At 43.7% G+C, this 27,973-nt stretch overlaps 1 protein-coding gene across 1 annotated transcript; it reads right to left on the bottom strand.

Annotated features, from left to right (window-relative positions):
* Window positions 1-2,907: 2,907 nt before the first annotated feature.
* On the bottom strand, window positions 2,908-23,892 carry PRPS1 (phosphoribosyl pyrophosphate synthetase 1). The gene is made up of 7 exons (XM_025431500.3): window positions 23,607-23,892; window positions 12,914-13,097; window positions 11,645-11,743; window positions 10,442-10,566; window positions 7,383-7,556; window positions 4,930-5,089; window positions 2,908-4,023 (listed from the first exon to the last, which is right to left on the bottom strand). The coding sequence occupies exons 1-7, from the start codon at window positions 23,726-23,728 to the stop codon at window positions 3,931-3,933; spliced, it is 957 nt and encodes a 318-aa protein (XP_025287285.1). The 5' UTR covers window positions 23,729-23,892; the 3' UTR covers window positions 2,908-3,930.
* Between the last annotated feature and the right edge of the window lie 4,081 nt (window positions 23,893-27,973).

Raw genomic sequence — 27,973 nt, 5'->3', positions numbered from 1 at the left:
TTCTTGTAGCCCTTGGTGCTGAGACATGAAGTGGTCTCAGGGATGGTGGGGTGGTAGGAATCTGTCCAGGCCCCCACAAGCCTTTTCCCTTTGCAATCCTCTTTTTTAAAGATTTTATTTATTTATTCATGAGAGACACACAGAGGCAGAAACCACTGAGCCACTCAGGCCTCTCTCCCTTTGCAATCTTAGGGGCCATGGAGAGAACTAGTCAATCATGACCCCGGGTCTTCGGCATGAATATGCCTGTGGCTATCTTAGTTCCCCTACAGTTGACCCACAAATACCTAGACTTGGAAAAAAAGGGACTTAGGAGAAGCACTTTATCAGAGCCTTATGGAACACTAAACTGTATCCATCAGGATTTGGGGTAGAATTTCCTTTACTCTTATACAAAGGAGTATTCTCAGACTAGTAGAAAAAAAGATGTGCAAGAGAAAAACAGGCCTCAAAACTTGGCAGGAATAGAGTGTGTGTGTGTGTGTGTGGGGGGGGGGGTTAGAGTCCTGAACTGCAGCATTCTTGCCTTTAAACCATGACCTGACGCCATGACGTCATGGCAGCAACCACCTGTTCTAAGCAGCTATGGGGCTGGCAGGCAGTGGGGAGGCCTAGTGGTGGTAGGGAGAGGAGTTGGGGGAAGATACCATGGTGTACTCTTTTGGATAATCACTTGCAAAAGGCTGAGCCTGTAAGAACAGCCTTTTGGGAAAGCCAGCAGTTGGCAAGAGGCAGCAAATGACTAACAGGCACAAGGTCAATCCTGAGCCTGAAGATGAGATGTGAACTAACTTCCAGTATGTTCTTGCCCTATGGCTGTACTAATTCTAATCCCCCTTCTGCCATTTGCAGCTATTGCAAGGGCAGTATAGATGGCTCTGGTGACCTCAGTTATCATGTGATGGGTGGCAGGGAGAGGGGGATGCTTTGGCATCCCCAGAGGATGGTTGCAAAAGGCCTTACCACTGGCAATGAAAGCAAAGTGCCTGGCAGGAGCAGGGCAAGGGGAAGCCAGAGGAACAGGGAAGCTTGGGCTCAGGGCTCCAATCAACTGAAGAGGCATCTGGCTGGAGACCAGAGCTACAGACAGAAAGGTAGGAGGCTGGCTCCCCCTCCTGATGGTAATGGCTATTTTCACAAACAGGGCATTTATTCCCTCTGTGGTCTTTAGTCAGGGGGGTGGGCAGCAGCAGCGCAGAACCTTCTTCCTTCATCCTCACTTCCAGTGTTTTTTGTGAGGGAGGTGCCACCAATAACCAGATTCCTTTCCAGAAGCCTCTTCCCCTCCCCCTGCAAACAAGCACTAGTAAGATATGGCAGGGGGCACAATTACTAGGAGGGACAGGTTCGCCTCCTTTTTTCTAAAAAAAACAAAACAAAACTTTGGGCTATTTCTATGATCTGAATAGCCCTCAGGTCAAGGGCTACATGCTACGAACAGCAAATTGAATAAGCTCTCTAGCAGAAAACGCTTCTATTCCAAATATGGCAGGGAGACTAGCAGCCCCGTTTGAGATGAATCTTTTTTTTTTAATTTTTTTTATTTATTTATGATAGTCACACACACAGAGAGAGAGAGGCAGAGACACAGGCAGAGGGAGGAGCAGGCTCCATGCACCGGGAGCCCGACGTGGGATTCGATCCGGGGTCTCCAGGATCGCGCCCTGGGCCAAAGACAGGCGCCAAACCGCTGCGCCACCCAGGGATCCCCTGAGATGAATCTTTTTATAAGGGTACTAGCTTGGGGACTCTGTGGGGTTAGCATTCTTCCAAGGAATCTCCCCTCCCCTGGCTCTGAGGGTGGAAGGTGAGGGAGCTGGGGGTGCCTTTTGCTCAGAAGCAGGCCTGTTAGACCTTGGTGCCATCCAGGACGCATGGAGCTCTCCCACTAGAGGAAAAAACCAGAAATGGCCTTGGGGTGCTTATGGCACTTTGCTGGAGTGTCACAGGGAACTGAATACAGACCCCCCTCCCCAGCCCCCCAGGCAGAGGGGCCAAAGTTGGGGACTGAGGGTCTTTTCTGAATGACCTTAAAACCTCAACCTAGGAACTGAATTACCCAAGGAGGCCCATGGTAGAGTCAAAATATTGGGACACAGCAAGCCCTGGCCAATTGATCTAATATTTTGAGAAATTGCAGGATCGGTAGGTTAGGGAACTGATGCTCTGTATCAGGGGCTCCCAGAGCAAAGGCTTGATGAGGTGAAAGAGGGCTGGCATGTCGGGAGCACAGACTTTAGAGCTCACCTCAGTCCTTTTGGAATCACTTTTTCAAAACACTGATTGTAAAGTTGATATCCCAATATTCAACATAAAGCACAACCGGAAGCAGATAAAAGCAGAACTAGGCTTTGAAGATAAAGGAGCACTCTGCACCAAGCTCCAGAAACATGTGGCTTTCTCCAGAAGCAAAAGAATGCCCTTATTTGATGAGGTAACAGAAAACTCACCTAACATTTTGGAATGCATTATAATTCATTCCTCAACTGTACACATTTATCTTCCCCGGTTTTTAACTAGAAGGCCTGAAATTAAATGCCACACGTGGCATTTACTCATCTACTGATAGAGGGAAATTTTGCATTTGGCGAAATTGGTTCCAAATGGATTAATTATAGAAACTATGCTCTTCCTCTAAGAAAGCACTGAATTTCTAGCCCCAAGGATGAGGACCAGAGATCCAGAAGGCCTTATATGCACTGTAACTCAGGTACAATGTGCAGAATCACGCCATACCTAGTTCTCGGTAAACCCAACATCTTAAGATCTTACAGTTGAATAGAACTGCTGCCAAGGTCTTCTCTCAATGCAGCCAACAGTTTGGAAACACAGAAGAGCTATCACTGGGCAGCAGGACACCCAGACCAAACCTTTAAGCAGGAAGACCAGTACAGATATGATGCAGACTTCACAATCACACACAGACACTTTATTAGTTTCCTCTACAAGAGACAGTAACATCAGTCTTTTTAACAGAAATCTCGGGTCATTGGAGAGGCCAAATAGATGGCAGAAAGATGAAATATTTAAATTAATCAAAAGGCACTACAACCCCACCTAAAACCTATGACCACAGCGGTAGTGGGCTAAGGAAGATTATGCTATGGCAAAAAATAATCTCGTGTCAATGTGAGAGATTATGGAGCAGGAAGCTGAGTTTGCTTTCCAGAAGACTGTGGTATGAGGAACATTTGTGCCCCAGAGGACATCTGACCAGGGGAAGGGCAAGACGGCTGAAGGTCAAGCCAAATGGAAAGAACAGGTACAAAGGAAAATCCAGGCAACACAGTCCCCAAGCTGGAGGGGATGAAGGATCAGGCTTTTTCCTCTCAAGAAGCATTCACTGCCCTGTGTGCTGCCTACCCCCAGGCACCCCCCACCCCCACTCCAGAGATCTGCTCACACTGTAAGTTGCCCACTGGCTCCATATTTACAGGACTGAGCAGCCTGAGCTGGGGCTGCCTAGGGTTCTTGCGGTCACTTTGCAGGCTTTTGAGAACTTGTCACAGGTTGGGGGGAAAGGGAGAAAGGGGGTGGGGCTTTGTTGTCAGTAGTTCTGAACCAAGGAAACCCTGAAGTATTCACATGCAAAGTAGTCTGTGCTCTCCCCTCCCCAGGGGAACATTCAAACACCCCTATACAACACCTTCCAAAGCCTGAAATCTTGCTGTGGGCTCAGTGGTAGTTAAAGCCTCAAGCCTCACAGCATCAAGCCAGAATGAGACAAGGTAGGTGCAGGCGGGGAAATCTCAGCAGTTAATCTCAATCTTTCTCTAAATTTAGGAGAAATACTAATATACCCTGATGAGGGGTGTAGAAAGCTTCACCAGAGCAAGCCGGGCATTCTGCTGAATCTGTCCTCAAATACCAAGGGGGAAAACAAAGGGGTGGGGTTCACTTTATTTGTAAAAAGCCTCAGCAGTTACTCTATTATAAAGGGACGTGGCTGAACAGGTAGGAAACTGATTCCCCATTGTGAGTTCTCCTGATGGCTTCTGCCAGGATCATGGAGATATCGATCACCTATAAGAGCCAAGAAGGGCATTAGGTTAGCAGCACACAGACAGATGATGGACCCATTGCAGACACTGATGAGCAGCTCAACGAGGGGCCTTCCCCTTAAAACTGCTGCCCTGGGGCTGCACCCCCTCGTGAGTCGTGCACCCAGCTATAGTCTGCAGATTATTTTTAACATGACCACTTAAAAAATGATCCAAGTGCTAAGGGAGGGAAACTTTTGACTCAGACTCACCAAGATAGCGGTGAGCTGACACATATGCATTCTCAGCAGTGAAATAAAAAGAATACTTAAGATGGGGATAAAAAATCCTTAAAAAATGTTCCGATTCCACATATTAATCTCAGAAAGCTAAGGGATTACCGAACACATTTTTAATTAAGTGATGCCTTGTCCTTTTAGTGCAATAACACCTTGAACTTTAGTGTCTAATTACTTGGGGGAATTAAAGGAGTGGTCCCAGGACCTCTTGGTTTTGTCAGTCCCAGATGGAGCAGAGGAATATGGATTTTAACAGGAACCCTAGGTAATTAACTTCAGCTGTTTCTAGAGCATGTGACATTCTAAGGCGTGTACCACCACTTTAAAGGTTTCCCTGTGTCTACAGGGGCCAACAGTTAAGAGTGACACACACTGTAAAGCATGGACTTGCAAATTTGAGTGTGTGGCACAATCACTGAGAGAGTCTGCTGAAATGTCGAGTCCTAATGCTCTGTCCTCCAGAGATTCGCCTAGCAATCTGAATTTTTACACGTGATATGTATTTTTTTAATTCTTGGGTCACAGTTCCTGATGATGGACCCTTAAGAGCAAAGGAGGAAATCTTCAGCATCCAGACACCTAATTCGACATAGACAACCACCTCCTTAAATATGTAGCAGAGTCCTATTTTGCAAGAATCTCATCCTTACCTGTATTTTGGAGCAATGCTTCATCTTATCCTCCTGAGGTATGGTATTGGTGACTACGACTGCTTCAAAGCATGCGTTGTTAATGCGAGAGATGGCCGGGCCAGAAAAGATTCCATGAGTCAAGATAGCATAAACTCTGGTGGCTCCAGCTGAGAGAAGTCTAGAGAAAAAAGCAGAGTTGCTCTGCATTATTCTCACTTATCACTAGAGGACCTGAGTTAGCGGGGAGGAGTACATTAGTCAGCCTGAGTGCCTTAAAAACAAGAGCTTTATCTTTCACTTCTGGAGGCTGGGAACCCAGAGATCAAGGTGGTGACAAGGTAGCTATCATCTTGAGGCCTCTTCTCTTGGCTTGTTGGCAGCTGCCATCGCACTGTGTGCTCACATGACTTCTGTATGTACATATGTGGGGGGACCCGGCTCTTAGGTATCTCTTCTTACAAGGGCAGTATTCCCACGATGAGGGTCCCCACCTCATGATCTCATCTAACCCTAGTTACCTCCCCACAAAGGCTCCATCTCCAAATATCATACTGGAGGGTTAGGACTTCAATGTATGAACTTTAGGGGAGGACACAATTTAGTTCACAGCAAAGAGAAATGGGACTGAGAACTTACCTAAGTTCGATTAGCGTGTAAAAGACTGGCAAAGACTACTATGCTCAACAAAATCCATCACCTTCCACCCCGCCTCCCCAGGCACACAGCTGGACTACATTTCCCAGCCTCTCTTGCAAAGTTAGGAGTGGCCATGTGACTTAATTCTAGCTCTCAGAATGTGGGCAGATGTAATGTATACCACTGGCTGGGCTTAGAAGAATCTTCCATGGGTGATTCCCCATGGCTTTTTTTCCTTTCTGGCTGGCCAAACTAGAAATGTCTTCCAAGGTAATACTGGAAGCTTTATGTTAAAGATGCACCACCACCACAAAACCAAAAGAGGGATACCTAAGTCATGAATAAGAAACTATCATGTTAATCAACTGACATTCAGGGAGTTGATCTATTATAGCAATTCGCATTACCTTAATCATACAAGGATGAGATGAATTTTATAAATGTATACTCCAGGATCCCAGTCAGGAATCGCTCAGCACATAAATATTTTCTTAGCCTCTATTATCTGCCAGGCCCCGTGCATGGCACAGACACCCTGAGGTTAAGGAAAAATGATAAGAAACAAGGCTCTCCACAGTGGTGTGGATTATAAGCAATAGGGAGCCAGTTAAGGTTTTCAAGGAGAGGAGTGATGGGCTCTAGCCTTAGTTTTGGACAGATGAGCAAGTGGGGAGGCAATGAGAGAGAGATGGACTAGGGAGGTAAGAGATTGGTGACTAGCAGCAGAGAGAACAGAGTGAAGGAAGTTTAGAACTGTGCAGGCAAGGGATGAGAAATAATATGAACAAAGGTGGTAGCAGCTAAAATGGACAGTCAAGAGGTAAGGCCAGGGTTTCTGGCTTAGGTGAAATATAAATAGAAGAATACGGTGGACCCTGCAACAACACAGGGGGTTAGAGGCACTTACCACCCCCCCCACACAGCTGAAAAATCTGAGCATAACTTTTGACTCCCCCAAAACTTAACTACTGATAGCCTCCTGTTGGCCAGAAGCCTTACTGATAACATAAATGGTCCATGGACATATACTTTGTGTGTTATAGTATATGCTGTATTTTATAATACAGTAAGCTAGAAAAAAGATACTGCTATTAAGAAAACCATAAGGAAGAGAAAATATACTTACAGTTCCTCACTAGATTAATAAAAAAAAATGCATGTAAGTGGACTCACACAATTCAAATCTGCATTAAGGGCCAACTCCTATCTTTTCAGGCCCATAAATTTCTACTTTGTTTTTTTTAAGATTTTATTTATTTATTTGAGGGTGTTTGAGAGAGAACACGAGCAGGGAGAGGGGTAAAGGGAGAAGCAGACTCTCTGCTGAGCAGGGAGCTCAATGTAGGACTCGATCCCAGGACCCTGGGATCATGATCTGAGCCAAGCCAGACATTTAAATGACTGAGCCACCCAGGTGCCTACTTTAATTTGTTTTTAAAAACTATCAGGGTACTTGGGTGGCTCAGTGGTTGAGCGTCTGCCTTTGGATCAGGTTGTGATCCCGGGGTCCTGGGATCAAGTCCTACATCAGGCTCCTTGAAAGGAGCCTGATTCTCCCTCTGCCTATGTCTCTGCCTCTCTCTCTCTGTGTCTCTCACAAATAAATAAATAAAATCTTTATACAGTTTAGCACAATAAAACTAAGGAAATCTGGGGGGTCAAAGTAAAATATTCATCAATTTATGCATACTGCAATTCAAGCCTACGGTACTAACTCCCAAAGGTAGTTACCATCCCCCTCGGTTCACTTCTGAGGAGCAATCAGCAGGCTTAGGGAATGGAGAAAGTGGCTAGTTTTTCCCTTCTAACCACCCACCCCACCTTCCCACACTCACTTGTCGGCCGCATGGCAGATTGTGCCACAGGTATCAGCCATGTCATCCACCAGGATGGCCACTCGATCCTTCACATCTCCCACTAGCACCATGCGGTCTACTTCGTTGGCCTTCTTCCGTTCTTTGTGAATCAGAGCAAAGTCCACGTTCAACCGGTCTGCGATGGAGGTCACTCTGCAAAACAGGGTGGTCGCAGTTACATCTGTGCCCATGGCTGTGGGGCTCCTAAAGACGAAAGCCTGGGACTAAACAATGGGCTCCTTTTCCAGGGGAGTATACTCCTTGAAACCAAACTGTTCCCAGGGCTGGAAGAAAACAGCTCTAATTGATTGACTTCTCAAAGGCCAACGGCACCAAGTGGGTTTTATAGATGAATGCCTCCATATCCTGAGAGCAGTTTATAAGCATATTAGTCAGACGTGGATTATAATTAATTCTGGTTTACAGTGAGGGGAGAGCCAGATGCCTCACCAGTCCCAGAAGCAGGATGATGCTCAGGCACGTTCATTTAATAGATTGGCAGCAGAAGGGGAAAGAGAAAAAGCTTTATTAACGAAGGCTGGGAGTGTACAGATTGTCCCAATTTGGCATGCAGATGTTGTGAGAGGAGCCAGCCTGGTCCAGTGCCTATGCTCTCACCATACTCCCCTCAGTGATCCACCAACTGTTATTGTCAACTGTACCTGGACACCAAGCCTGGAAGTTTCTTTTAGGAGTGCTACAAAGAAAGTTATACTAATTAGCTGAGAAAACTGGACATCATGCTATACAGCCCTAAGTCATCTCCAAATCAAAGCATCAGTCTTATTTTTCTATTACAAAACAATATGAACCAAACTAGAAGGTGAGACAGACGATGGAGCTCTGATGACAAAGTACCATATAATTCACTCAAACAGAAATTGACTAGGTGTGAATGACAGCGTGCTGCCCCAGTGACATGTAGGCCCATGCTTCACTGTGCCATCCTCACCATGAGTGAAGCCTATGTTCTGGGTTTTTTCTTTTTTAAGGATTATTTATTTGAGAGAGGGTACACACACATGAGTAGGGGCAGGGGCAAAGGGAGAAGGAGAAGCAGACATCCCTGCTGAGCAGGGAGCACATTGAGGGGCTCAATCCTCCTCCATTCAAGGACCCTGAGATCATGACTTGAGCTGGAGGCAGGTGCTTAACCGACTGAGCCACCCAGGCACCCCTGGGTCTTGCTTTTTAATGCAGCACTGACCCAACCAGAGCATTATGTCTGGTTTCTGCTGCGACTATGGTCACATAATGGAGTCTGTGCTGGGTAGAGGAGAACCCATGACCATGTCATAGAAAACATAAGATCTGAACCACAACCTGGACAGCATATGTACCCTGACCTAAATGAACCACACCCTGTGCTCTCCATTACTACTGTGAGGGCAGTGGGCATCAAGAATAACCAATCTGCTTGGAACATTTAGTTATCCAAGACAAATGCATAATCAAATGAGCTCAAGCATCCCAGATCATCCAGACTCAATGGCCAACAACCTTAATACAGACAAAGCAGGTCTGGGCCAAGTTACTCCCTATGCTCCTGTGAGGAGAACTCTGTGCATGTCACCATCACACAGGATCTCCACCTATGCCAAAAACCCTGCCAAGATGCAAGTGATAGCAAGTGATAGCCACTCACTCTGAAAATACTCCACCACGACAAGAAAATTATTCACACAAAGACAAAATAGTATGGCAGCAATATGTTGTCTACTGAAGGCAGTTTTCCTGTACCCAACTTTGGGGAGGAAATCCTGCTGGATTATTTCAAACACGACTATTCCCCTAAGTCTTGTGGCAAGGTGGGAAAGTAATGCCCAACAAGTTGAGTCTGACCACTACCATTAGGGGGATGGTTTTTGGGCTCTGTTGCTTCACGGATGATGACTAGCGATTATGTGAGACTCACAAAAGCCCTGTCTAGCTGGATAATGAACTCCAAATTCTCAGCTTAACAGTTCTGTTGAAGTTACTGAAATAATGAGGCTGCTGAGAAACAGTCACTGAAAATTTGAATGGCCTTTAGAAAGATCTGAATGAGCTTTTCCTAGTCATCTGTATTTTGTAGCTTCTTCATTCTATTTCTGCAACAAGAACGTATGTCATCCTTTTGAATGCATTACTAACAAGGGATACTCTAAGGAAATTGAGAGCTCTTAGTGTGCGCCACGTGAGCTGCAGAGCACTGACATTGGCCATCCTTGGCCATTAGCTTGTTTATAAAATGTTATGGTCTTGGTTTAAAATAAAGTCCCTCCACTTTATTTTCCTTCCCTGCTTAATATCTTAATGCCAGAATGAAGATGGTCTAACCAACGAGCATCACGAGTCTAAAAGCCTACTCATCCACTAATAGCAGCACATGGTTGGAAAGTGGGTGCCATTCATTAGAAATCCAAATTTCCCACCATTCCTGAGAGTTGTACAGTGTGGCTAGCTAGCTCTGTGGTGCCAGGCTACTCACAGGTTTCAGTCAAGCTCTATGATACTGTAACTATTTAAGCCCTCCACCCCACTTAGTGCTGTCCTGTCTTTCAGGCAGTGATGCAGGCCAGTAAGAGGGTTAATAAAACTACATCTGGCTCATGTCCCAGCCACACCCATTCTGAAGTACAGCAGACCCTTGAAAAACATGGGTTTGGACTGTGCAGGTCCACTTTATGAGCAGATTTTTCTTGAAGTACAGTACTGTAAATGTATCTTCTCAGTGACATTTTCTTTTCCCCAGCCTGCTTTCTTGTAATATGGTATGTAAAACACATAAAATACAGGATAGGTAACTGACTGCTTATGTTACTGGGAATACTTCCAGTTAAGAGTTGGCCCCCAGTAGTTAAGTTTTGGGGTGGTCAAAAGTTAATGTGGATTTTTGACCACATAGGTGGCGGGGGTTGATACCCCTAACCCTCATGTTGTTCAAGGGTCAACCATACTTAAAATAACTGTCACTAGCTAGAAAAATATTACTTTCTGATGTAACTGTCTGAAAGATTTCCGTAGTACTTTGAGAATAATAAGCATTCTGGCCATACCTCTTAGCTCCACCAGCATCGGGTGAGACAATAGTACAGTTCCTCCACTCAGAGATGTTCTCCCTTATCCACTTCAGGACAGCTGGCTCTGCATACAAATTGTCCACTGGGATATCAAAAAAGCCCTGAAGAAAGAAGCTGAGTCACTTTTGCTTTGTTTTCTGCACTTCCATTTACAAATGACTGCTGATACAAAGAGGTTACTAACTTGCCCAAAGAATACCTTCCTGTTAGCATTCCAACAGATTAGAAGTCATGCCCAGTGTAGCAGACTAGAATGGGCTCCTCAGGCCTGGGCTGCACAAGAGGCCAGCTGACAGGGAAGCAGCCTGCCCTCAGCTAACCCACGGCTGTTCATAGGAACGTGAAAGTGAGCCCTTGGAAAGATCGGCCCATTCAGCCCATACCAGAACGGCCCAACATGCAGACTTGTGAGGTCATACTTACTGCCTTACGCCACCAAATGTTGGGCTGGCTTGTTAGCTAACCCAGTTAGAGATGCTTTGATACACAAGCTTAGTGGAATATATCTATTATAAATGGCCACACAGAGTAAAGAGAAATCAGGAGATCTGTGTTCCAATACTAGGTGCTATAAGATTAGTGGTGCTTCTCAACAGATCTGTTTCTCTTCTACAGAATGGGTAGAATCACCTACCCCATGTACCTCACTGGATTGCTGCAAGCCTCCAACGGTGATCTGAAAGTCCCTTTAAGCAGTACAAAATATAAGGTAGTATTCTGCTCCCTTTATTCTATGTTTATGCTAGAAAGTATGCTGATAGCTGTGGTTCTCAATTTGATGATGACCATTAACAGTTCCTATTTACTAAACACCCATCCTGGGCCATGCATTCTACCATCAATTTCATACTCACAGTTAACAATGCGGCATGTATTCAAAGAAGTTAAATAACTTGCCCAAGGTTATAAAGCTGCCAAGTGTCAGAGCCAGGATTCAACCTCAGTTTGAAACCAAAGCCTCTGCTCTTCTCAGAATTCCAGACTACCTCCCTTATCCAACTACCCCAAAGCAACTAGGACCAGGAACAATGCTTCAGGTAAGGATGCTTACAGTGATATCAATGTCTAGTTACTTTGAGCTGTATTTGGGCATGTGTTTGCTTCTCTGCAGTCTCTAGCATTATCATTATTATTCCTCCCCCGTCCCTTTCTAATGTCAAATATTTAGCTTCCAGATACCTGAATCTGAGAAGCATGCAGGTCCATGGTGATAATATGATCCGCGCCTGCCACAGAGAGCATATTTGCCACAAGCTTGGCTGAGATTGGAGCCCGGCTCTAAATGGGGGGGAGGGAGAAAAGAACAACAAAACCAAAAAGCCATTTTGAGACACAATCCATTTGGTCAAGAAGCATTTCTTTATTGTGCACTTACTATGTTTAAGGTACTGCACTACAAGGAAATTCATACAAGGTGCCATGGCCATTGGCTTTACGAGTAAATCACAATCTAGCACAAATATTAAGTGCAATATCACTTTTTCAAATCAGGATGTTTTTCAAAAAAGAAAACTACCTTCCCACCTTTTGTTTTCTTAACTTAATGTAAACATTTTCAGCCTATCAAGTGTTCCAATGATCAATTATTTAAACTAGGTAGACTTAAAAAAAATCTTTTTCACAAGAATTTTAAAAATCTCTTTTAACACATACATACTCAAACCTGTATGACATGTAACAGGTCAAAATTTAAAGCTCTAGCACAGAATAGAAATTATAGTTTATTTTGTAAATTAGTACCACTCATCCACTCATCTGGAGGTCAACCTTCCAGCAACTTCAGCTTCCTTAAATAACAGGTAAATATGCTGGCTGCAATATAAAATAGCAAAGCCCATGCTCTTTATACTCTGTAGGAGCACTACAATCTCTCAGAATAAAAATATCTGGCCTTCTCCCAGACATTGTAAGGAAACTTTGGGCACTGATTATTATAATAGTCCTGGCAAAGTTTTATGTATATACCTTAACCTCTAATATACCAGATGAATGAGGTGAGATGTGTATGTGTATAATGAGACCAAGCATTCATGTAACCAACTTTAAGTTTTACAGAAGAGGTCATAGCTGAAACCCCAAGAGGGTCCCAGGAGATCTACCATAGCTTAAAAAATCTTTTCCACAGTAGCTGGTGTTTAGTCCTACTGTCACAATTAAAAAGTCATAGTGAGCTAAATGAAAGTCACATACATATGACTGGAACAAATACAAACTACCAATGTGTTGGTTTATATAAACCAACCACATAGCGATTGTTTTTGAACACTGGGTAATACCTATGAGAATGCAATAAAAAAAATAATACCCTCTAAATATGCGTCTGAGGATTAAGGATTTGTGTGTGTGTTTGTGTGTGTGTGTGTGTGTGTGTGTGTGTGTGTGTGTGACTTTGGGCAAGTGCTTCTCCTGATTTTTTAAGTTTTTTTAAAAAGGAGATTCTGCGCTCACCTTATCCTTCTTATCCTGCCGGGCATAAGGGAAGCATGGGATGACTGCGGTAACCCGGCTGGCTGAAGCAATCTTGCAGGCATTAATCATGATCAAAAGCTCCATTAGATTGTCATTGATTTCGCCACAACCACTCTGAACAATGTAGACATCCTCTCCACGTACGCTTTCTCCAATCTCCACGCTACAACAAGAAAGGAAGGAAAGCAAAAAAACAAATAAGAGATTTTAAGGCACTATACTACACTTCTACAGACAGTGAGGTCTAGAAAGTATAGCTTCCCTACTACTATGCTGCTCATGGATTATAGCACAGTGGGGGTCATGTGGACACTGATCCCTTCAGACTTTGGGTGATCCCCTGGAGAAGCCCCAGTACCAGAAGCAGTTTTACTGCCTTAGTTCAAATATTACCTACTTTTTCTTTTTTAAAGATTTTATTCATTTATTCATGAGCAACACAGAGAGAGGCAGAGGCATAGGCAGACGGAGAACCAGGCTTTCTGCAGTGAGCCTGATGCAGGACTCGATCCCAGGACCCCGGGGATCATGCCCTGAGCCAAAGGTAGAAGCTCAACCACTGAGCCACCCAGGCATGTCAATATTATCTACTTTTACATGTGATATGGCATGAAGAAGATTGGCTAAAGTACTTACAAGTAATTGGACATAATTTCAGTGAGCTGCCTGTATCTCATTTCATATAGGAATAGAACATGTAAATGCAAATTTGATACAGAATCTGGGACTGTCAAAATCCACATATAACAAAAGCAGAAGGATCACGTAAGGAATGAATCACTACTGTTCTATAATGATGCCTTCTACGGAAGCCAGTATCACATCTACCATATCAGCACTTCACTCAATAAATAGTCAATGTTCATATGTCAGTCACTTCTAAGTGCCAGAGACACATGGAGAATAAAACAGATGTGGTCCTCCATTTTATGCTAACTATATTCTATCGAATTAGTAAGTCTTGTTTAAAAAAATATTCCACAGGAATTTAATTATGGAGTAGGGCTATACTTTACCATAAAATGAAAATTTTAATATCCATGCTTGGATCCTTACCAAGAATAACTTATGATTAAAAATCATAACCTCTGTGATACCTCAAAACAACACCATTTCCCCAATTAATCCCATAGGTGAGGTGGGGGTATTTGTGGGTGTGTGTGTGTACAGTACATAGTGCGCATTCATCAGGAGTAGGTCAGAATAATTGGTAACTCCCACTGATCAAGAGAAAAAGTTGAACAAGAGGTAATTCCATTACCAGAAACAGCTGATACAGTTGTTAATTAACATTTATTCCTTTCCAATCCAAATAACAGTTAATTTTTAAAATAACGGGGTTCGTTTATATAGTAAAGCAAAAAAAATGAAGAGCAAATGGTAAAAATACAGAGGGGGGAATACTTTTCCAAGGCATTTTACGTTTTTACAAGGCCAGTATTCACGAGACACCTGAACCAGACAAAGGCAGCATGAGAAAACTACACAGAGGGAGAAATGGTGCAGGTGTGGTTACAACAGGAAGGAGCCTTGTGGTGACAAGATGGTTTTGTATCTTGACTGCATCAAGTTCCATATCCTGCCTCTTGCATTACACTCCAGTTTTACAAGAAAACTATAGTTTGGAAGAACTCTGGCTGGGAGCTTCGGGAAAAACTGGGAAATGCATACACAGGATTTCTCAGTATCGTTTCGTAAAATTCCAGGTGAATCTACAATTGTCTTGAGATTTGATTTTAAATGAACAGGGCGTTACTAGACTTTGTGTATACTTGGGTAAACTGTTACTGCAGCCCTCCATGAAAGTAGAGGTCATGAAAGCGCTGACTAGAAACAACAGCATTTCTGTATTAAGTCAAAGAGCCTAGTTCATTTATATTATGTTCTCAGAAACTATGTGATACGGTGAGGGAATGTGGAAAACTCTGGGTTGCTTTTGACTTGAGAAATAGCTCATCTCCAAATATTTTCTCCCTAGCTTACTATGCATCGGTCACACAGTCTTCCTCTTCTTTCCCTGAATCTGTCCCCCCTCATGTCATTGCCTTGCACTTCCCACTACCTGGAATGCTCTTCCTCTGATGAGCTCATTTATTTCTCAGGTCTTTAGTCAAAATGTCTCCTCAGACTATCTTAATCAAACAAATGACTTCCCTGAGGACCAAAAGATTAAAAGTGACTTTAAAAAAAAAATCAGCGCACTTGGGTGGCTCAGTGGTGGAGTGTCTGCCTTCAGCTCAGGCCGTGATCCTAGGGTCCTGGAATCAAGTCCTATGTTGGGCTTCCTGCTCAGTGGGGAGTCTGCTTCTCTTGCTCCCATCCCTCTCCCCCTTCTGCTCCTGCTCTAGCTCACACACACACACTCTCGCTCTCAAATGAATAAATAAAAAAATCCTTTAAAAATCCAATCAACTGCACTGTATGGGCCTCATTTGCATGCCAATTCAAGCAAACTGAAAAAAAAAAAAACCAGCACATTTATGAGACAGGCAAATTTGAACACTGGCTGGATATTTTATATTGAGAGACTGCTGTTAATTTTTTTTTAGACAAGAAAATGGTACCATGGTTACTGAAATATATATGGATGATATGATATAATTTATCTAGGTTTGTCTCAAAATAATCATGGGTGTGTGTGGAAGGGGGAATTAATAGATGAAACAAGATTAACTGCTGAACTAGGTGGGTGATGGGTACACTGATAGTATAATGGTACTATTCTACTTTTGTTTGAAATGTTCCATAATAAAGTGACCCTCCCCAGTTACTATCCTCCCAACACTTCTCATAACTTGTTATCACCTTACTTTTTACCTACGTGTCTCTTCTCTTAGAATGCAAGCTCCCTGAGAGCATGGGCCAGGTCTGGCCTGCTCTCTTATAGCCCCAGCTAGCTAGAGCTGCTGTGACACAAAGGGTGAAGGAATTAATACCTCCTCAGGATTAGGATGCCTCTTGAGATCCACTCAAGTCAGAATGGAAACCTGCAGGCGTGCTATTGACAAGACTGAAAAGACTGGCTTCTATCATTCACTGTGATCCACTTCTAACTCACTCTGAGTGAGTTACTCAGAGTAATTCACTTCGCACTGGAGGCGAGTGAGTCTAACATGTTTGTCTAAAAGATTTTGCTTAAATCCGCTCATACCCTTTTCACAGATACTCTGCTGGCAGAGATTTCGCTTTGGGTACAACTACAACCTGTTGGGCCCACCAGAATAGGATAGCTACGAAGAAATTTGTGGCAGGATCCTGGAATTGTGATATGAAGGCAGCCTAATGAACAATATGGCAATTTTGTGCATCCTGGTTTGGCGGAACAGACATGTATTAATCACCAAGATCAGCCTTAAAAAGGAACAGGACTCTGTTGGCAACGTCAACTATGCCGTTAACTATGCCGATGCTGAAACTGCTTTCTGAAGACATTCTTCAAAATTCAAATGGACAAGCCGGGCAGGGGGTGGGTGGGGGAAAGCTAGGGAGGGTTTTCTGGGAGGGTAACTTCCTTGCTTTCTGAAAAGTAGGTTCTAGAATGGCACTGCCCAATCTGGGAGTCACTGGACTTGTGTGGTTATCAAGCACTTGCAATGTGACTACCATTTCTGAGGAACTGAACTGAAATGTGCCGTAAGCATAAGATTCACAGTCTATTGTCAAGAAAGTTTTAAGTAAGAGGAAAAACGTATCTCCATTTTCACGTCACTTGTGTTAAAACTATCATATTTTTGGAAATGCTGGGATAAATAAAATACATAAAACACAAGTGGACAAGGCTAAGTAACACCTCCTGGAGGAGACCGTGTTCTGCAAGTTGCTCATCGTGGAAGGCCCAAGTTAAGAGGTGGTGGTGTTTAAAGGGACTTCTCAGATCTCCTCTACTCACGTTGCCCACCCTTTGAGAAATTCAAGCTGTAAGGGCCCCTTCTATGTTTTACGGTGCACAGTTCCAGTGTTGACCAGGTACTTCAAATACCTGAGAGTGACTTCAAAACTTAGGAAAATTTTAACCCCTCCCAGAGGTATGGGGTGAGCCCCATACCTCATCACTTCCTTGATTAAGAGCTCCATTTCCCAGGGGCAGAACCAAAGTCAGGCACACTGACTTCCAATAAAGTCAACAGTATCCTCTACATCTGAGATGGGAGGCCTATGGCTCTGATTGCAGTCAAGAAAACAGAATATAATATCTGTGGTCCAGACATTCACTCAACCAGAACCAGGTTGTCTGATTAGGAGCTAGGGAACAGCAGTTTAACAACTGATCCAAGATGGCATTAAGAGAAGGGCTTATTCTCTATTTCAAAGCTTTCTTATTTTCAAGTAAGACCAGAAAACAACATCCTTAGACCATGATGGCTTATCTCTCTTTACAAATGCCTCAACTACCAGAGTCAATATAAAAAATACCCACAAGAGGCACCTGGGTGGTTAAGTTGGCTAAACCTGACTCTTGACTTCAGCTCCAGGGTCCTGGGATCAAGCCCCATGTTGGGTTCCACACTCATCAGGGAGCCTGCTTGGGATTCCCTCTCCCTCTGCCACCCGTCCCCCCTCTCACACCCCCTCCCTCCCTCTCTCTCTATCTCTCTGGAATAAATAAATAAATCTTTTAAAAAATACCCACAAAATTGCTTACATTGTTCCTTATGTTACTAGATATCATTATTTAAGGATCCCACTCATAAAATTCCTAGAATTTTGTGCCCGGAGGGATCTAAAGAATTTTATGAAAATAGAAACAGAAACTACATAATCCACTGCATATGCCTTTATCCCTTTGGCTGCCAGGATGCCAAGGGATACAGTTCAATTAACACTGAACTTCAGTAATCACTTTATGCCAAATTCTTGGCGCAATTATGATAGTCCTTTGTTCTAAAAGGCTTCTGATGCATCTATTAAATGAACCTTTTGTATGTGTGACTAGCATGAAACACACTTCAAATCCTTTCTTGAAAGCAGATAAGGTATTATAAAATTAAATTATGGGGTGCCTGGGTGGCTCAGTCAGTTAAGCATTTGCTTCAGCTCAGGTCTGTCTGGAATCGAGCCTCTCATCAGACTCCTGTTCAACACTGAGAGTCTGTTTCTCCCTTTCTCTCTCCCTCTGTCTATCCCCCTGCTCCTGTTTGCTCTCTCTCTCAAATAAATACATAAAATATATTTTTAAAATAAATATAAATAAATTATCACAGCCAACTGAACATCAGGGATCATTTGCTAAATACAATAATACTTTAGTAGAAATGGCTCTTAAAAATATTCTAATATCATAGGAAGTTGGAAAAATAATTTTTTACAAGAGCACCAGCTCAGCACCCAGCACAATCACTAGTAACATTTTTGTGTTATTTTATCACCTGATGATAAGTCAACCAGCAGTTCAGTCACTTCCCAAAGCAAAATTCAGGTGTAAATCTTACCCTCAAGCATAGAAAGTGTTATGATCAGGCATGTATCTAATAACTTGAAAATTTTATTTATTAAACTATACTCAAAATAAAGTGGTGCAGGGGCAGCTAGGTGACTTAGTTGAGTGTCCAACTCTTGGTTTCAGCTCAGGTCATGATCTCATGGGTTGTGAAACTGAGCTCCATATTCCTGCTCTATATTCAGTGGGGGGGGGGTCTGCTTTAAGAAGTCTCTCCCTCTGCCCACCTCCCTACTCACACACTCCTGTGTGCCTGCTCTCACTCTCAAATCAATCAATCAGTCAAAATAAAGTGGTGCAAGTAAACTAGGACACTGCCTTGTTTTACTGTGCATAACTGTGATCTCACCAATGACGATCAATCCTTCCCTCCAGTAGTGTTATAGTGTATGGACTTTCATAAAGCCCCAAAAGCCTGCAAACTATACTCAGCTTGGTTAATAAAAAGTTCAAGGAATCCTCAAAAAATCTGATTTTTTCTTATGGTTGCCTCTAAGTCAAAGAGATGATAAATTAGGCAGCGATTGGTGGTAGAACGGCTGTGCCTAAAACCTGTTTGCTCTTAATGTAATCTATCAGGTGGAAAAACCTGGTTTAGCAATTTAAAGAGTAATACTCCATGTTCTCTCCCTCTAGCTAATGGCGTGCTTTCCAAGTGGCTCTGGGCCAATCTTTCTCCCAATCTTCTAGCGAGGCCAGAATGGCTGTCTATCCAGTGAGAAAAGTAGCTTCTTCTTTACCTTTCTTCTTTAGCATCAGGCCTGAGTGCATCCATCTAGCATGGAAGGCTACACAAAAAGAAATAAAGTGAAATCTAGAAGGCAGGTAGCATTCTTAAGAAAATTTCAAGAATTTAGATAGAGGCATTGGCATGTGCAAAATGCAAGGGATTAACTAACCAGGGGATATGGTTCTTAGGAAAATCCTAGGCAACCAGTTAGTCTTTCCCCTCCTGGCCTATCCAGAGTAATGAAATAAAACAAAGGAACTTATCACTATTGATGAGAATCAAAAAATTAAAAACTTTAGTATATTCAAAAGTTTTATCGTATTTTTTTAAAGATTTTCATTTATTTGACAGAGAGCCAGAGAGCACAAGTGGGGGGGACGGTAGAGAGGGAGGGAGAAGCATACTTTCCACTGAGCAGGGAGCCAGACGCAGGACTCCATCCCAGGACCCTGGGATTATGACCTGAGCCTGAAGGCAGGTGCTTAATAGACTGAGCCACACAGGCATCCCTATTAAGAAGTCTTAAAAGTCAGATGAGATAATGTATCAGCAAAAATTTAAACAGTAATACCCAGAGTTGGGCAAATTATTTAACCTCTGAATATTAGTTCCTTCATCCATAAAATGAGGATAGTAACTTCTCAACAGTATTGGGGGGATTAGTGGATAAAGTAGTTAGCATAGGAACTAGCACATCTTAGGCACTCACTATACATTAATTAATTATTATTAGTATTGTTATTGCTGATGAGAGCAGAAACTGGGTCAAGTTTTTCTAGAGAGCAATTTACCAACATGTTACCAAATGCCTAAAAAATGGTGTAATGGTCCCCTTAACCTAGTGATTCCCCTTCTAGGGATTTGTCCTAAGGAAATCAGAAACGGACAAAGATTTATTATGTTCAAAGGTTTTCATATAAAAAAAAAGCATTAGTCAAAAATGGGAAATATCTACCAGCAGGGACTTACTTGGTTATCTACAATTATGGTAAAACCATAAGACTGTATGCAGCTATTTAAAACCATGTAAACTAAATATTAAGAAATTATTCAAAATATATTGCTAAGTGATGAAAGTTATCAACATTTTATATTTTAAAAAAGATTTTATTTATTTGAGAGTATCTGAAGCAGACTCCACAGAGCCTGACACAAGGCTTGATCACATAACCGTGAGATCATGACCTGAGCCAAAACCAAGAGTTGGACACTTAATTGATTGAGCCACCCAGGTGCCCCAAACATCTTACATTTTTAAAAAAGATTTTACTTATTTATTTGAGAGGAAGCAGGAATGGAGTTAAGGGCAGAGGGAGAGGATGCTGGAGAAGCAGACTCCCTGCTGAGGGGGAGCCCCATGTGGGGCTTGATCCCAGGACCTTGAGATCATGACCTGAGCTGAAGGCATGTGCTTAACCAACTGAGCCACCCAGGCGACCCAACAACTTACATTTTTAAAAATTTTTTATTTATTTATGATAGTCACACACAGAGAGAGAGAGAGAGAGGCAGAGACACAGGCAGAGGGAGAAGCAGGCTCCATGCACCGGGAGCCCGACGTGGGATTTGATCCCGGGTCTTCAGGATAGCGCCCTGGGCCAAAGGCAGGCGCCAAACCGCTGCACCACCCAGGGATTCCAACATCTTACATTTTTGAAAAAGTATATAAACACAAACATCTGGAAGGTAATAAATTAAAACGTGAACAGCTGATCGTGGGTGGTAGGATTATTTGAGGTGTCTTTTTTCCCCTTGTCCTCTTATGTATTTTCCACATTTTTCTGCAATACCATCACCACCACCTTTTATCAACATTCACTGCATTTATTGTGCTGGGACATCATTCTAAAAACTTTACTCCTATCTCATTTCATCTTCACAATAATTCCATGGATAGATATTACTTTACAGATGAGATTACTGAGGCAAAGAAATGCAAAGATTTCAATGGTAGGTTCTCTGATTCCAGAGCATGAGCTTCTAATCCCTTTTATCTATCTCTGTCTCTCTGTGTGTGTGTGAGATACATCCACCTACAATATATATGTATGTATGTTTCCTAAATAACTGGACAGTAATGGATGATCTTGACTGGCAGAGAAAAGCCACGCTGCTCAAGAGAGCACCAACCCCTGAGATTCTGCCAAATTGTACAGATAGCAAAACTATCTCATTTGAGGCTGGGCTCTGCAGTTCTACACCTGATGACCCAGAGTACCCACTGAGCTGCTCTGTCCATGTCCTTTAGGGCCCAAGAGTTACAGAGGGCAGCAGTTTCCATTTCTTCAGTGCAAAAGAGCCAAAGGTGAAGGCGGGGAAGATGGGGAGGGGGGAAGTTCCATAGGTAACATATTGCAGTATGTTCAATGAAGATTTCATTTCAGAACATGTAAGGAACCAAAAAGCTAATGATTAAGCCTGAAACAGGGAAACCAAACCAGTCAGCAATTTTCCACGTTGGGCTTAATCTTAACTAGCATTTCCAAGCATGCTATTATCTGGCTGTTTAAAAATGAAACCAGCCTGATCTCTGTCGTAGATTGGGATTGCTGATGAATTCAGATCAGTCAGAACACTAAATTGTTCTCACCCTCCCCATCTCCCAATATACCTTCAGGTTCTAGGGTGTTGTATGAGGCACAGGGTGAAGGGTTAACAGAAAGAAAAATAAGGTCTTCGTGTTTTTCCTACAAGTGCAAAGAAAGGATTTAATACTACAGTCCTGGGTGGCTCAGTCAATTAACCATCTGCCTTCGGCTCAGGTCATGATATTGGGGTCCTGGGATCGAGCCCCTCATCAGGCTCCCTGTTCAGCAGTGGAGTCTGCTTCTCCCTTACCCTCCCTCCCTGCTTGTGCTCTCTCTCTCAAAAAAATAAATAAAATCTTTAAAAAATAATAGTAACCACAGTTCTCTAAAAGGGTCAAAAAACCTCCCTAAATGAACAACATTCTTGTTCCCTACCTACAATGCCACTTGCAAAGTCTGGTCCTGGATTGTCTTATTATTATTATTATGGCGTCATAACAGTGTGGTCACAGGTAAAGACAACTGCTTGGCCAGCCTCTTCTAAGCTATTGCCTGGTTACAGACCTTGTCAGCGTTGTACTATCATTTGTATCACAACCAGCGGCACAATAGTCAAGTACCCAGATGGGAGCTGTCCACTACAGATGAATGCTTTTATCAGCAGGTCTAGGAAGCATAGGGTAGTTACACTTCAGTAATAAGTTTAAATAGAGAAAAAAGAAGGAAACAAAGGCATCTAGGAAAATATATTGAAAGTAACGTTAACTAATTTAACTGGTCACTAGGTTTGGTGTAAACTTTCCCCTTAACAGATGACTGCCATCTGTGAGATTGTGGGCACTGTTCTGATTTGATCATCAGGGCAAGGAAACACGAAGTAGGCCTATCAGAACCAGAAAATTCTACATTCAGGTGGCAGGATCAGGTAAGGAAGTTTATCTTTAATATGGCCCCCAAGGTGCAGGAGGAAGTTGGAAGTGGGGGGAGGGAGCAAGTTTAATTAGCAAGGCAATGAAAAGAATTCTAGCTGCAATGCACTGCAATTCCGGTCTTTCACTCCGTTATCTTTCCACCATTATCTTAACACTCAGGGATTAAAAAAAAAAAAAAGCTGATTCCTAAATTCCCATGAGGGGTTAGAGAAGTGGACAAATTCAGGATAGACTTTGCTCCTGAAAAATAGGTCTCTGCATTTCGCTACACTGGGGAAGGTCAAGGATTCCAGAACTAAGGTTCCCTAAAATATTCTGGATGGCTCCAGCCGGCATGATGCTGGCAATCAGGATGCTGAGCTAATGCATCACTTTATCTGAGCAACTGCATTTAACTTCAGTATGGCTCCACTTCTAAAGATGTGATTCTGAAGATGTGAAAATCCAATCGCCTGCCAATGCGAGGGAAGTCCTCAGTAATAATTTTGGCGCCCTCAAGTACATAATGTCAGTTTTCCTCACTACGAAACCCAATCGACACCATTTCGAATTGAAAAGCTCCTTAGTCTCAAAGAGAAACACCAGGAGAGTTCAAGGGTTCAGTACGCTGTAAGGTTTTCCCAAGCAAGCTGGTCCAAGAGCTACAGTGAACCCAGTCCCGTCTGGATGGCTCAACAGTGAAGCGACAAAGCCACGTGTCCCCTTGGCTGAAGCTAAGCGTCTTTCCCTTTCCGTCGCTCTAGGCAGCCGCTATCCCCGCCTTGGGTCCTCCAGCTCTTGCCCTCAAACCCAGCAGCTTCGCCTCATGCTCCATTTTGACTCCACCCCACGGCACGGTGAGAATGAACGTGACCCTCCCGCGAGAGGTAAAATAACGGAAACAAGCCGCGGGGCACGCTAGCCAAAAAAGCTGCCCCTTCCCCCGCCCCAGTCCCGGTCCCTCAGAACTCACGCGGCGGCCCCATCCCCCTACCCCTGGTCGTCCAAGCACTGCCCCCGCCGCCCCGGCAGGTGAGGCCGGTCGGGGTCCCAACTTGGCCCTTACCAGGTCTCTTGATTGCTGAATTTCTTAGTCACCACCTTGCCTAGCTCCAGGCCCAGGCGGTCAGCAATTTTCTGGGATAAGTCCTGGTGGGAGCTGCCGCTGAAGATCTTAATATTCGGCATCTTGGGTGCCTACCCTAGGCACTCTCTGCTCAGCGATCACGGCTGCTGCTGAGACGGGACCTGAAGTCGGCCAAGAGACTCAGTGCTAACCGCTTCGCGTGGCTACTCCGCCATCTTACATTCCCGCCTGGCGTGCGGCTCTAAGTTACCCAGCGCCGGGAAGGCGGGGTCAGCGGGGAAGTCCACACCCCGCCGCCCTGATTAGCTAAGCGGGCGCGAGGGGCGGGTTCTCGATGTAGCTTGCCTGGCCTCCAGATGGCTTATGTATTGGCTGGAGGCCATGAAAGGGGCGAGGCTAAGCCGTAGCCCCTCCCTCCGTAGCTAGGCCACCGGAGAGCGCTGGCTGGTGAGCGCCAACGCGAACCGCGCTTCATAGTGGGTGGAGGGATGTTGGTGACGCGTGGTACCAGATCGTTCCCGCAAGCGGCAAATCGGACACGCTTTTTTTTTTCTTTCACCACGAGAAAGTCAGTCTGGCTCTGGTTTACAGTTCCTTTTAAGAAAATCCGTTTATCAGGATGGCAGCCAGTTTCTCAGAATGAAGGGGGTATTTCTGAATAGGAGTTTGCATGTTTCTGAATGTGATTTTTATCTCTTTATAAGAGCAGGGCTGATTTGAAGTACGTTTACATTACAGAGAGACACCTGTGGCACAGGTGCCTCCAAACGGCATCTTTGCCCTTTGCAACAGTGTAGTGTCACCTTTGCCTGGAAGACAAATCCCAAGGGGAAAGTGACCTAGGGCACACCACCTCAATCATCCAGAGACATGGCAAGAAAAAGTTGTATTTTGTTTCGGATGATGGGGCCAAGTGTGTTCAAACAAGAGGAGGAGTGTGGGTTTTCCAAAATACCTTGGCAATAAAGGTCTACTTTATCTAATCCTTGGAAAGGAGAGAAAATATAGTATACGTATGGGAATTCAGATAAATAACCCTGAATGAATCACAAAACCTATTTTTGGTTTTATCTGCCTCATGTGAGCCTCAGCTTCATTTCTGCATGTTGCTAATGTGGCCTCTTATGCCATGTTCTATTATTTCTATGATACTTGCTAATGGGACCAAAGAAGATCTTCATTCCTTACCCTACATTTTCATTAAGCATATTCCGAGCACAGGTTAGAAGAAAAAAATCATACAATTTTAGAACCATACAATTTTAGTTATGAGCACCATCACTACAAGCTGTAAAAATAGAACGGACTTGAGAAATCATCTCGTCTCCTAGCTTCATCTTACATATGGTGAAACTAAGACCCAGAAATGGGAAGGGATTTGTCCAAGTGGTAAAGGTAGAAAATACTCAGAATAGCATCCTATCTTTCTCTTATTGCCATGTTCAGGAGTGTCCACAGAAGACCTCTCCTTCTGACCGTTTGTCATACTTCTACAAGTTCAGAAATTTAGCATAGGCCCAGGTATCTAGGGGTACTTGGAGAAGGAAGCAAACAGCAAGACAAAATAGTAGCCCTCCACCATACCTCATTCATTAAATATTTACTGAGTGCTTTATTGCATGCAAAGCAGTGTGGGGGCACCTGAGTGGTGGCTCAGTGGGTTAAGCCTCTGCCTCTTAGTTTCAGCTCAGGTCCTGATCTCATAAACCTTGTGATCCAGCCCTGGGTCAGACTGTGTGTTCAGCATGGGAGTCTGCTTTAAGATTCTCTCCCTCTCCACCCTCCCCGCGACCCCCCAACTCTGTCTCTCTAAAATAAATAAATAAATCTTTAAAAAAAAGCAGTGTGCTAGGCATGGAGGGAACGAGAGAGTATTTGCACCCAAGGAATCCATTCATTCAAAAAATATTTATTGACTACTTTATTTTTTGGAAGATTTTATTTACTTATTCATGACAGACACACAGAGAGAGGCAGAGACATAGGCAGAGGGAGAAGCAGGCTCCCTGTGGGGAGCCCGAAGTGGGACTCGATTCCAGGACCCTGGGATCATGACCTGAACAAAAGGCAGACGCTAAACCACTGAGCCACCCAGTCATCCCTGTTGACTACTTTTAATGTACTGGGCCCTGTTCCCAGCTCTGAGAATATGATAGTAGACAGTCAAAAAAACCCTGTTCTTGTAGAGATTTTGCTCTCAAACAAGAAAGGTGTCGTTAAAGATAATATATAATATTTCAAATAGTGGTAAGTGCTGTAGAGGAAAATGAGGCGAGGAAGTGGGATAATGTGCTAGGGTGATAGTAGGGGAGAGGGAGAGTATAGTTTTAAATGGGGTAGTCAGAGAAAGCTGACCTGGGAAGGTTACATTTGGGCAAAGACCTGAAGGACATAAAGGAAGGAACCATGTTGCTATCTGGGACAAGCAGGGGGAACAGCAGAAGCAAAGACCCCAAGGCAGAAGAGTATCTAACTTGTTTGCAGGATAGTAGAGTGGGTGGTGTGTCTGGTACAGAGTGAGTGTTGGGGCAGCGGGGTTGGAGCACACCTGGAAGAGTAAATAAGGAAAATGAGGTCAATAAGGCAAGAGCAATCGGTGGGAGGCTGCCAATCATGGACCTTATAGGACCTTGTAGGCCATTCTATGGATTTCTGCTTTTACCCAGTAAAGTGTTTTGTTGTTGTTGTTTTAAGCAAAGCATGACATGATCTGACTTCCCTTTTAAAAGGATCATATCAGCTGAGAATAGCATGCAGGGGGCAAGATAGGAAGCAGGGAGACCTATAAGGAGTCGGCTTCTTAGTAGAGAAAATGACACACTTACACAAATAATTATAAGCCACAGTACAACAGAGAAGCCTCCACTGTGGCAGAGCCCTTAAATGCAGCAGCTTGAGTAAGACAGATGATTTCTCTGACATTACATGCTGGCCAGTCTAGGCTAGTGGAGCAGTTCTTCTCCCCACAAGGTAATGGGCACATCCACAATTCTAGCTCATGGGAAGGAACAAAGAGTTCCAGGGAAGGGATCTCCTTTGCAGCAAGTCAGGTGGAATTTGTCCACTTCACTTTCCATCAGATCCCTTTGGCAAGAGCTTTGTCACATGGCAAGAACTTAGTTGCAAGTCATACCTAGCAAGCAGGACCAGGAAACATCTTGGGAGGTGGCCCTGTGCCCAGGCAGAAGAGGAAAATGGATTTTGGAGGTACACCTAGACATTGGCCACAAGACCCAAACAAAGTGATACACAGACTCAGTGGTAAAAGGTATCACCTCTGAGTGGCACATCCCGGGAGGTGGTTGTGAAGGTAGAACTACATGAGTTAGGGTGAAGAATGAGTAGGGTTTTGACAGGCAATGACTGGGAAGAGGTGAGTCTCCCCAGGCTTGAAGCAAAGGTGAGGAAGTAGAGAGGGATTTTAAGTAAAAGGAAGTCCTCTACTTTGGCTGGAGCATCAGGTACTATGTTGAGACTTTATTCTGCGAGTGATGGGAAACCATCATTCTGGAGTAAGGGAATGACATGATCATAATTGTGCTTTCAGCAAATTTATCTGTAGAGAGGATGAATAATAGGGAGAAGACTGGAGGCAGGCAAACCACGTTGGGAGGGTGAGTCATGTCCTTAACTGGGCCATTAGTTAAAGGGTTTAACAAGAGGGTCGGAAGAATATTATTTGTGAATCTCAACCTTTTGGAGATTATGGACCCCTTCAAGAGTTCTATGAACTCTAAGTTGGTTTCCTGTGAACTCTTCTATGGATCGTCCTCCAGATAAATGATCAAGGAACCTTGGACTCATCAGAGTAAAGCTCAGGGCCCCTGGGAGAATTTTGTAAACACCCTCCTCATTGGAAGGGATTTTTTCCCTCCCCTACCCGGTAGGGCAGTTCTGGTTGTGCCTTCCCCTGAGATCCCAGACATTATAGGAGAGTCTGAATTCATCCATTTATTCAATCAGATGTTTCTCTACCAGGCACCTCTTGGGCAGCAACTGTGGGCAAAGTACAGTGCTCAGCCTTTGGATTATAGAAATGAATAAAAGATAGCCCCTTTCCTCAATATGTTTTACAGACTTACAAATGACTACTTTAGAAGCAGATAAAGAAAGCCGTGTTCTCTCTTCCCACCCCCAGCAGGACTACAAGAAAGTAGCGACACCAAAGTCTTCTCTTCCTGGGCCTGCCACTTTAATATCAGAACTTGGGTGCTACTCCAGGATCAGTTTTTACTAGCTGAGCTTCCTGGTCTTCTTCAAACAGTCTTTCCTGTTCTTCCTGGATATTAGCATTTCTTGCAGGGGATTTTCTCATTTTTTAAAGATTTTAAAAAAATTATTCATGA

Source organism: Canis lupus, chromosome X, assembly GCF_003254725.2.
Source record: "Canis lupus dingo isolate Sandy chromosome X, ASM325472v2, whole genome shotgun sequence".
Classification (NCBI taxonomy): Eukaryota; Metazoa; Chordata; class Mammalia; order Carnivora; family Canidae; genus Canis; species Canis lupus.
The sequence above is the reverse complement of the archived record's forward strand: the minus strand, read 5'-3'. Positions and strand labels throughout refer to the sequence as shown.